General features: G+C 58.2%; 1 protein-coding gene across 1 annotated transcript; it reads right to left on the bottom strand.

Annotated features, from left to right (window-relative positions):
• Positions 1-1,581: 1,581 nt before the first annotated feature.
• Positions 1,582-4,819, bottom strand: DRD4 (dopamine receptor D4). The gene is made up of 4 exons (XM_031448333.2): positions 4,550-4,819; positions 2,909-3,021; positions 2,159-2,841; positions 1,582-2,058 (listed from the first exon to the last, which is right to left on the bottom strand). The coding sequence occupies exons 1-4, from the start codon at positions 4,817-4,819 to the stop codon at positions 1,856-1,858; spliced, it is 1,269 nt and encodes a 422-aa protein (XP_031304193.2). The 3' UTR covers positions 1,582-1,855.
• Between the last annotated feature and the right edge of the window lie 4,546 nt (positions 4,820-9,365).

Raw genomic sequence — 9,365 nt, 5'->3', positions numbered from 1 at the left:
CCGGAGCTGCAGGCTGGGGTGACCCTCAGAACAGTGGGTCTGTTCCAGTGTGTAGGGACAGTCTGGGGCCTACTGGGGCCTCCAGGTCAGCCAGGCTCCGTGGATCTGCACCTGTCCCCCATGTCCACCTGTCCCCCTCTTGGGGGTCACAGGAGTCTTCCCACTAGGTGGCCGGGACACTGCGGGACCATGAGCAGGTCCCAGCCCATCCTCAGCTCTGCTCCTGAGATGAGGTGCACCCCCTAGCCCAGCCCTCTTAGCAGCTCCCCTGGCATACAAGAGATAGGAGGAGCATGTGGACCCCCGGGTGGGGTGGGCAGAGCAGCAGGTCCCCATGGCCAGCTGGCAAGTATGTGCTGCTTGAGACCCTCTTGGAGGCAGCAGAAGCCAGCTCTGACCACCGGAAGTGACCACAGAAGGCCCTCAGGCTCATGTGGCATGAGCAACGGAAATGGACAGCAGGGGCCACAGTCAGAGCCCCTTTCTCCAGCCCTGACCCTGCTGTCAGCCCAGTGGCCGCCTCCCTGGTCTGTACTTCAGGTCTGAGGTTCCCGGAGGGACCAAAGCCCAGCTCCGGGGCAGGCGTCTGGCCCAGGGGAGGTCATGCCACCTGGGCCCCTCCTGGGGGGACCCAGGTGTCCGCTGCAGCAGTCCTGCTTCACAGGCCAGAAGGTGCTGGAAGCTGAAGTGGCGACCAGAGCTGGGGTCCTGCCAGGTTCCCCCCACTCCCACCTTGTGTCAGACGCTGGGGGGCACAAGGACACGGCACCCCTCATCAGCATCAGCCCCCAGTTCTTAGTTCCCTGAGGACAAGCCTCTCCCAGGGACAGGCTGGTCCTGGGGGGTGGTCAGGAGAGGCTTCTCGGAGGAGGCAGCAGCTGAGACCCTGAGCAGGAGAGGGTCATCACCCAGAGATGGGGAGGGGTGGCCCCTCCAGAAATATTTTAACACGGTGAGGCCCCATGCCATGCACCTCACAGCCCATTTCTCATGTTTAGAGGGAACTTAGCACCTGGCAGTGACTGTCTTGGTCACAGGCAGTGTCCTGGACAGGAATGCTCAGCCACAGCCCTGGGGCGCAGCGGCTTCGCATCTCCCGTGCTTCTTGCGCCCCCGGCGGGCTGGTTTGTTTCTGGTTGAAGGGGCCACACTGTGGGTGGGGGAGGGGCGGCGCCCCTGCTCTCACCCGAGCCCTCCTGGAGGGAGGCTGCCTCCATGAGACCACCCCGCACCCCAGGCCGCCTCCAGGCTTTGGGCCTCTAGGGTCAGGTCAGGAGCTGACAGTGAGCTGTATTCTGACCTTAAGGCAGCTGCCAAAGCAGTGGGCAGGGCCAGCTCAGCTGTGTCTTGCAGGGACAGTGGAGTGGGGCCACTGGGATGCGGGGAGGAGGCTGCTGGCTTGGGAACAGCCGTCAGGGTCGGGGTGGGCAGCAGCGGGCAGGATGTATAGGGGAGGGAGCTCGTAAGGGAAGGATATGAGCTGGGGACAGCCTTTCCAGGCAAGGGCTTCCCCTGTGCCCCAGACTTCTCCTTGGGCGGAGCCTCCCCACCCACCCCAGGGCCAGAGCCAGGACCTGGCTCTGTGGGGTCTGTTTTCTGGGCTTTCTGGGAAGGAAGGAAGGAAGGAAGGAGAGAGGGAGGGAGGAAGGGAGAGAGGGAGGGTTAACTGGCCATGGGGGGTGGTCAGTGCAGGCTTGGGCTCCACCAGGGGTAAAGGCTCCTCCTCCCTGCCTCACTGCCCCGCCCTGCTGCCAGAAGCCATCCCGGCTGGTGTTTGGGATCTGTTTAACTCCGCCTATAAAGCCCCAGGCAAGGCTGGGTCCTGGCAGGGGAACTGTGGCGGGTGGGCGTCTGCTCAGCAGCAGAGGCGCAGAGTCTTGCGAAAGACGTTGCGGAACTCGGCGTTGAAGATGGTGTAGATGACGGGATTGAGGGCGCTGTTGACGTAGCCCAGCCAGGTGACCGCGCTGACCAGCCGCGGGGACACGGCGCACGTAGGACATAGCGCCCGCGTGATGTGCACGACAAAGAAGGGCGTCCAACACACCAGGAAGGCCCCTGGGGGAGGGGTTGGGGGAGCCTTGAGCGAGTCCCAGTGCTGCTGGCCCTGGGCTCTGCCGTCTGCCCCTCCGCCCACAGCCCTGGGACCGGTACCCACCGACCACCACGGGCAGGACTCTCATAGCCTTGCGCTCCCGGCCCGTGATCTTGGCTCGTCTCCTGTAGGCCTGCGGCTGGGGCTCGGCCGGGGTGGAGCCAGGGGTGGGGATGGAGACAGGGGGCAGGATGGTGCCAGGGGGTGTGGTAACGCCAGGGACCTGGTTGGCGTCATTGGGGACCCGGATGGAATCAGAATCGGGGGCCGGGACACTGTCGGGGGGCTGGATGGACTCCGGGGGTGGGATGGAGTCGGTGGGTGGGATGGCATCGGGAGGGGGGATGGTGTCGGGGACTGGAATGGCGTCCGGGGGTGGGACGGCGTCAGAGGGTGCAGGGGCATCCTGGGTCGGCGGGCCGGGGCCGCTGGGCCGGCGGGGAGCACGGTCGTGCAGCTTGGCGCGGCGGGCCACCTCCCAGCGCCGGAGGCCGCGGAACGTGGCCCAGTAGAGCAGCAGCATGAGCGGGCAGGGCAGGAAGAAGGAGCACACGGATGAGTAGACCACGTAGTCGCGGTTCTCCAGGCGGCACACGGCGGGATCGCGGCCCTGCGCGTCGTTGAGGCCGCACAGCACGGGCGCCGCCACAGCCGCCGACAGCACCCACGTGGCACCGATGAGCAGCAGCTGGCGGCCCCCGTGGCTCTGGCGGTTGTAGTGCAGGGGCACCGCCACGGCCACGAACCTGCAGGGAGCACGGTGAAGGCGGGCGGATGGGGAGGCGGGGGATGGGCCAGTGGGTGGCGGCCTACCTGTCCACGCTGATGGCGCACAGGTTGAAGATGGAGGCAGTGCACAGCATGACGTCCATGGCCATGAGCGCGTCGCAGAGGCCGGGACTCAGCAACCACACGCCACCCTGGACCTGGGCCGCAGGTGGGGGCCCCCTCAGAGACAATAGATCGAGACCGCTGATGTCCCCCCAGCCACGCTGCCTGAGCTGTCTTTCTGAGCCCCACTGTTCTGGGGGAGAAGAACAGGGCTGAACATCCAGGGGTGAGGGGAAGGGGAGACAGCCAGAGGCATGCTACCCCCCACCAGATGGGCACCAAGAGGACTACCCTTCCTTTCTGTCAGAACTGAGAAAGGCCTTGGGGGCAGGGGGATCCTGGGGGCATAGCCACCTGAGGACTGTCGTCTCTGATGGTGTGGGGCTCAGGGTACTGTCCCCTTCCCTGTGCGGGTGGGGACCCTCCACCTGGAGCGGGAGCCCAGCACCCCTTCTCCCCTCAGCGGACAGCTAAGAGTCGCCTGTCTACTGAAACTGTCACTGCTCTGGGACTCTGGAGAAGTCATTTCACTTCTGTCCCCCCATCCGTAAAATAGGGGTGATGAATGCACCCACGTGTTTATCCTGAGGACAAATGACTTACGAGATATAAAGTCTGCCGTGTGGCACCTAGCACTCCCACCAAGGGCAAAGGAGCAGACAGCCACTCCCCTTCTAAATCCCCTCCTGCTGATTTGGGACGATTAGGAGCTTAAGAGCCGTCACTGTGACGTCTGTCTGTGGGGAGTGGCAGGTCATGCGTGTCCTTGTCCTGCTAGCCTCTGCCCCAGCCCTGCCCAGACTCACCGTGGCGACCATAGGAAAAAACTAGCCTCCCCTCCCCCACAGCCCAGGACACTGTGTCCCCAACTCAGCCCTAAGCAGCTTTTCTCTGCCCTGACTGCAGCACACAGGGCTGGCACCACGCAGGACCGTCCAGGGGCCCAACCTGACCTGGGGGTGGAGGCTCCTGGGCCCCACGCCTGCCCCTCTCCTCAGTCCCGCTGTCAGGCCCAGGTGTCCCCTCCTTCCACCTGTGCTCGCTCACTGCCCTGCAGCCGCCGGCAGCTGAGCATCCTTTCCTCTGTGGGACGAGCCTGCGTGAGTGAGGGTCTCCTCCTGTGAGGCTTGCTGGTGTGCATGTGTTTGGTCGTGCTTGGCTGTGACCTCGTGCAGTGATGTGTGTGTCTTTGTGCCCCAGGGGAGCCGGGATGGGGGTGAGCCTGAATCTGCTCGTCTGTCCAGCTGGCTCCCCTGAGGGAGTGGAGCCCAGCTGAGGAGGGTGGATGGATGGCTGGACTGCCAAAGTCATCTGTTTCTGGGGTCTCTGGCTTGAAGGACAGAAGCATCTCTTGCGTAGTGGACACCAAGACAGGGAGGGAGAAGAGGGGTCAGAAGAGGGAGGGCGGACAGACAGCAAAGTGGACAGACGGACAGCGAGATGGGAGAGGGGAGCGGGCTTCGGAGAGAACGGAGGCTCCGGTTGTCCTGAGACCAGGCGCAGTGCCCAGCTCAAGGTTCCTGAGAGGCCAAGCGTCAGGGTCGCGCCGGGTCCTCGGTGCGGACTGGGACAGGGGACAGGGAGCAGGTAAGGGGTGAGCGTGCGGTCGTGACGCGGGCTCACCTCGGAGTAGACGAAGAGAGGCAGCACGAGCAGGGCGAGTAGGAGGTCGGCGGCCGCCAGGCTCACGATGAAGTAGTTGGTGGGCGTCTGCAGGGCGCGCTCGGCCGCCACGCTCACGCACACGAGCGTGTTCCCCGCCAGCACCGCGCCGATGAGCAGCACGCCCCCCGCCAGCGCTGCCGCGGCCCCCGGGTTCTCCACGCCGCCGCCCGTGCCCGGCCCGCGCCCCGCGAGCAGCCCGGCCGCGTCCGCGTAGCTGCGGTTCCCCATGGCGCACCGCCCCGCGCGCCCCGGCGGGCGCTCAGCACTGCGGACAGTGCCCAGGTCGGGAACCCGGAGCCCCGCCCCTCGGGCACGCCCAGCCCGGCCTTAGTCCCGTCCGGCCCCGCCCGGCTTGGTGGACCCCGGGGCTTGCTAAGGTGCGCCCAGCCTTTGCCCGTCTTGGACTTATGCGCCCTGAGAGAAGGGCAGGTGGACAAACCCAGTGGCCCAAAGAGATCCGAGCTAAGCGAGGTGCTTGGCATGGGCGGGCCCAGCAATGCTCCGTGCAGAGAAGGGTCGGCTGGGGACGCGGGTCGCGCGGGTCGGCTCCCCGAGAATGCGACAGGGAGGGAAGGTCGGCCGGACCACCCCGCTGAGACACTCGGGCACGCACGCCAGTGCCATCCCACCCGGCCCCAGAGAACCCGGGTCCCTGCGTGGGCCCAAGCTGGGCGCCTCCTCCTCAAGGACACTCCTGGAGACCCTCGAGGCGGGGTGAGGCTGTTTCTCACGCTACTCCGTTCACGTGGCGTGGGGAGAACATGCTTCTCAGGCCAGTTCCGCCAGGCGCCAAGCGACCCGAGCCCTAGGCCCTCCTGCAGGCTCCCTCCGGGCTCCGCGATGGCCAGTGGCGCTAGCTGGGTGCCCTTTCACCCCTTCACCCTCAGCACCCAACCTGGCCCGACCTCTCGGGCCCATTCACATCCCCTGCAGTGACTGCAGATCCCAGCCCTCGGCCCTGCACCCCGTCCCTCAAAGCAGCCTCTCCACCCATGGGGACCACACTCAGTCACTCTCCACCCTTGGCCATTGCCTGAGCCTCTGTCCCCGCCAGCAGCTGAGCGGCCCACCCGAATCCTGGCTCCATCGCCTGCGAGCCTGAGGCCCTGAGTCGGCTGTGCGCCCCTCTAAACCTGGAAGGTGGTGCTCCCCTCACAGAGCCAGAAAGGCCGTGGCCGGAGGAAAGGCAGTCATAAGCCCACAGGGAGTTTATCTGTGCTCTTTAGATGTGTTTTACCCTCGCGGAGAAAAGAAAATGCCCCAATGAGAAGCCTCTCGCCCTGCACCCCCGTCTCCCACAGACTCACGAGACCTGGGGCCTCCCTGGGGCACTGGGTGTGGTGCTCCCGCCCTCCCAGGGCTGAGCTTGGGGCCCCCAGGGGCCCGTCACCCCCACCTGCCAACATGTGACTGTGGGGGCATAAGGGGCTCGGGGCTCAGGGCCCCAGACCCGCGCAGGTAAAGCTGCATGGTCGGACAGATCCACGGGACACTGGGAGCTGGCAGAGCGGTCAGCCCAGACCGTCCTCTCTCAGGTTATAAAAGTGCACAGAAAGAACATACAAGGAAAACGTACAGCAAGGATTTTCATTCACAGCCCGGAGTCTGGTCACGGAAGGGGCCAAGAAGTGGGCCATGTAGCTGCACCCCTCAGTGGGACCATCTAATTCACACCCTAGCCCCTCATTTTCCTTGGTGACTCCCTCCACCGTGGGGGCGGGGGGCCAGAAAACTCAGGATGGACCTGAAACACAGAGGTGTTGCAGGAAACAAGGATCCTGATTTCAAAGACACCAGGGACACAGGGGACAATCAGATGGCCTGACAGCGTGTCCAGCAAAGAGAAAACAAGGACGGTGTGTGCAGTAAAGAGAAAGGATCAGGGGAGGGTGCAGCTCAGTGGCAGCACGCATCCTCAGCACGCACAGGGTCCCAGGTTCCATCCCCAGTACCTCCTCCAAAAAATAAATAGCTAACCCTAATTACCTCCCCTCCAAAAAAAAATTACGAGAAAGGATAGATGTTGTAATGATACTTACAAGCGGCAATATCACATGAGGTCTGATGAAAGAAAGGTGTGTGCAGGACGTGCTGTGGACAGGCCCCTAGGTCCGGGGCGCATTCAGCCCCTCAGTCCCTTTCATGTGCATTAGTAAAGGGGCAGGCAGCGAGAGAACTCAACACTGGTGACGAGGGCAGGAAGCTTCTCTCACAGGATGGAAGTCCAAGGCAGGGGTGCCTCTGTAATCTTGGGTTGGGTGCCAAGTGATGAGTCCAGCCTAGCCTCCAATCTGCTTGGAATCTCTCTCCCGGTCCCCAGACATGCCACCATTAAGAGTGAAAAGGCAGTAGGGGAGGGTATAGCTCAAGTGGTAGAGCATGTGCTTAGCATACACAGGGTCCTGAGTTCAATCCCTAGTACCTCCTCCCAAAACAAATAAATAAGTAAACCTAACTACCTCCCCCTCTCTAAATAAATAAATAAATAAATAAAAGCAATTTGGAGTTACCTCAAATTAAAAAAAAGAAAGAAAAAAAAGAAACTAGTTAAACAAACAAACAAAAAAAAAAGAATGAGAAGGCAAACCAGACTGGGAAAGGATGTAGGCAATATAGATCTCTGATAAAGAATGCCAATCCAGAATATATGAAGAGCTCTGTGAGATCAACAAGATAGACAATCCCGTATTAGCAAAAGCAAAGTTCTTGAATCAGGCACATTACTAAAGAGGGTGTCCTAATGGTCGATTCGCATATGAGAAAGTGCTCAACATCCTTAGTGATCAGGAACATGACAATGAAACCCACAATGACATGTCATTGCACACTAAAATGGGGTGTGTGCGTCAGGTATGTAACTTGAAAGTATTTCCTCCCAGACTGTAGCTTGTCTGTTCATTCTCCTAACTGTATTTGAGTTAATTTTTGTGTGTGTAAGGAATCAGCTGAGGTGATTGATTGATTAATAGATTGATTTTTCTTGCCTATAGATGTCTAATTGTCCCTGCACCACTTGTTAAAAAGACTGCCTTCTCTGCATGGAATTGCCCTTGAACTTTCGTCCAAAATCACTTGCTCATATCGGTGTGGGGCTATTTCTTGACTGTCTACTCAGTTCCATTGTCTGCATGTCTTTGACTTTGACAGAAACATGCAGTCTTGATTTCTGTGGCTTTAGAGCAAGTCATGAAATCAGGTCGTGTGGGCCCTCTAAATTTGTTCTTTTGCAGAATGTTGGCCATTGTGCTTCCTTTGTCTGTGTGTGTGAGTTTTAGAATCAGCTTGCAGACAGCTACGAGAAAGTCCTGCTGGGAGTCTGGCTGGGATTGTGCCGAATCTATACAGCTATTTGGGGGAAACTGACATCTTAACAAATGTTGAGTCTTCCAGTCCATGAACATAGTATAGCTTTCCATTTATTTAGATATTCTTTGATTTCTTTCGTTGGTATTTTGTAGCTTTCAGCACACAGATCCCGCACATACTTTGTAAGATTTATACCCAAGCATTTTGTGTTTTCTGGCACAATTGTAAGTTGTGCTTTTGAAACCTTTGGTTTCCAGTTGTTCTCTGCTCATGTTTAGGCTCTGAGTTTTGTATATTGACCTTGTGTCCTTTAATGTTCTGAACTCACTATTAAGTCAAGGAATTTTTATAGCTTCAGAATTTCTACATAGACAATGATCTTGTTCATGAATAGCGATAATTTTATTTTTTCCTTCTTATCTGGATTGCTGGGAAACAAGCTGCTGGACAACAAGCAGCTAGAAAAGAAGCCACTCCTAAACTTCCATGAGCTCAAACGACTATATTGACACTTGCTTGCTTAAAATGCACGTGCTTGCTTTGTTCTAATGTTTTGTGCAGTATAAGACCTATAGCACGTATTATGCTGAAGAAAACTTGTGAGGAGCAATCCTGACATTGACCATAAGGGCACGAAGGAGGGCAGATATTTCCTCAGGGCAAAACAATGGACAGTCTTGGAAAGCCAGATTGTCCACTAACAGAACTTTGTTCTGGCATGAAACTGCTGCTGTTGAACCCAGGGGAAGTATTTGCTATCTTGAGATGTCCCAGAGGCAGTGACAGGATAGACTCAGAAATTTTGCACACCCGGGGTGGCTGTTCCTGGAAGGGATGGGCCTGAAATGAATCAGCTAACCAGCAAGCAGAACTTAGTGCTTATGGCATGGAGTATCTAAAGCCCCACCTCTTTGATCGCATTTTTTTTCTGAGCTGTGTACTCCTAATAAATATGATGTCGACCAGGCTTTCGGGGCTCTAGATCCACGAGACCTTGAGTCCCCTGGTCCCATCTTTGCTCTTTACTTTGTCTCTTTGTTTCGTAAGTCTTGCGTCACCCGTCCTCAGACACGGTCCCGAGGTGCGCTGGGCGCAGCACTGGATGACTCTCCCTCCCTCCCTCCCTTCCTTTCTTTTCTTTTAAGAAACTGCACTATAGCTGATGCACAGTGTTGTGCTAGTTCAGGTGTGCAGCCGAGCGATTCAGGTTATATGCATGTGCGTATGTGTATACACACTATTTTCAAACTCTTTTCCATTTCAGGTTATTACAAGATATTGAACATACTTCCCTGTGCTCCACAGCAGGACCTTGTTGTTTGTCTCTCTCTCTCTCCCTCTCTTTCTTTCCTTCCTTCTTTCTTCTTTCCTCTTATTTTCCTGACTGGGACTTGAATACAGTGTTGTTCAGAAATGGCAAAAGCAGTCATGTTTGACTGCTCTCAATCTTATGGGGAAAATGTTCAGT

This window comes from Camelus dromedarius, chromosome 12 (assembly GCF_036321535.1).
Source record: "Camelus dromedarius isolate mCamDro1 chromosome 12, mCamDro1.pat, whole genome shotgun sequence".
Lineage (NCBI taxonomy): Eukaryota > Metazoa > Chordata > Mammalia > Artiodactyla > Camelidae > Camelus > Camelus dromedarius.
The sequence above is the reverse complement of the archived record's forward strand: the minus strand, read 5'-3'. Positions and strand labels throughout refer to the sequence as shown.